Below are 1,238 nucleotides of genomic sequence, written 5' to 3'. Positions count from 1 at the left end.
GGTACTTTACACAGGGGGAGAGAAAAATGGCAATCCGAGGGTCCGTCTCACAAACTTTTGAGGATTGTTCGCGTAAGAGAACATGGCCCATTTGAGGACTTCGCTAATGCACCTATATGTGAGTATCTTGGGGTTTTAACGTTATCTCGTTTGGCAAGGGTAATGAGTCCGCATGATATTTTTTTCCTCGTATTGGGGATGAAGAATGTTCTTCAATCTGAGGCCTTGGAAAAGTATTCTTTGAGCGTATTCTTGATTGAGAATTTTGTCACCTCCATAGTGAGGGATCTCAAGGAGCTGCCGCCACCATCGCCTTCCAAACCACGGTCCTCGGTGCTAACGTTAAACCCTCATGGCTACCCCACCGAGGCAGCTGCAGTAACTGAACTGAAGCTCATTGATCGCCTGCAAGAATTAAAGTATCGGGTGCTGTGCATACCGACGTCCCCAACCTTTCCGCTGGTGGACGGCTTTTTCTTTTTGAATTCACCGCGGAGGACGCTGGCTGGACTGCAGATGACTAGGGCACATGCTCACCACACCACAACCAGCACTGTGCGGCAGTTCACTGAGCACCTGTCGTGGTTCTTTACGAATTGGGAGGAATTTGCTCAGGGTTTGTCGTGGGAGATGATTTATGTGCAGCACGCAGACAGCACAATGATATCAAAATGGCAGAGATGTGGTCCCGTCAATCCCAATAATGAAACCGACGCTGAGAAAGAGATTGTGGCGTTCCGGGACGGAAGGGTACACCAATACCAGTTTGTGTTAACACGTGGTTTTTTAAGTAAAATCGGAGAAATGAGAACACAACGATCTTGGGGGAAAGGGATAGGGAAGAAAGTTGGGGAAATAATTGGGGAACAGAGTGCATTTCGTTCTGGTGAAATATATTGGGAGTATTTTAACGATTTTTATATGTGTGTGCCTACGGGGTCTAGACAGTGAGTGCCTTTCCTTTCAGCGAGCCGTTGTGATCGGCAGTGCCACACTCACCACACCCTCTTTTCATTTTATTTTATTTTTTCACCGGAGGCGCATCGTCACTGGAGGCTGTTGCGCACTACAGGGGCCGCATAATTTTTTTTCATTTTCATGGGATTTTGTGAGAAGAATGCCTGCGAGGGCGGCTGGCTGCCCAAATAAATTCATATCTCGCGCAAACGAAGATATCTCTCCACAACTTTTTCCTCTTCTATCGCACGGTCTTTTGGGAGACCGCGATTGAGGGAGTC

The 1,238-nt window shown here is 47.6% G+C and overlaps 1 protein-coding gene across 1 annotated transcript, besides 2 other annotated features; it reads left to right on the top strand.

Moving 5' to 3' along the window:
• On the top strand, positions 1 to 951 carry Tc00.1047053510883.10 (retrotransposon hot spot (RHS) protein, putative; the record flags this gene model as incomplete). The annotated part of the gene is made up of 1 exon (XM_797117.1): positions 1 to 951. A coding segment is annotated over one exon (951 nt), but the record flags the coding sequence as incomplete, so codon positions are not given.
• Positions 1 to 1,238: a sequence feature (areas not merged during assembly with more than two copies in the genome that could not be assigned to a particular haplotype).
• Positions 1,102 to 1,236: a mobile genetic element.

Source organism: Trypanosoma cruzi, genomic scaffold (assembly GCF_000209065.1).
Source record: "Trypanosoma cruzi strain CL Brener 1047053516933 genomic scaffold, whole genome shotgun sequence".
Taxonomy (NCBI): Eukaryota; Euglenozoa; class Kinetoplastea; order Trypanosomatida; family Trypanosomatidae; genus Trypanosoma; species Trypanosoma cruzi.
Note: the sequence above shows the minus strand (reverse complement) of the source record. Positions and strands in the feature narration are given on the sequence as shown.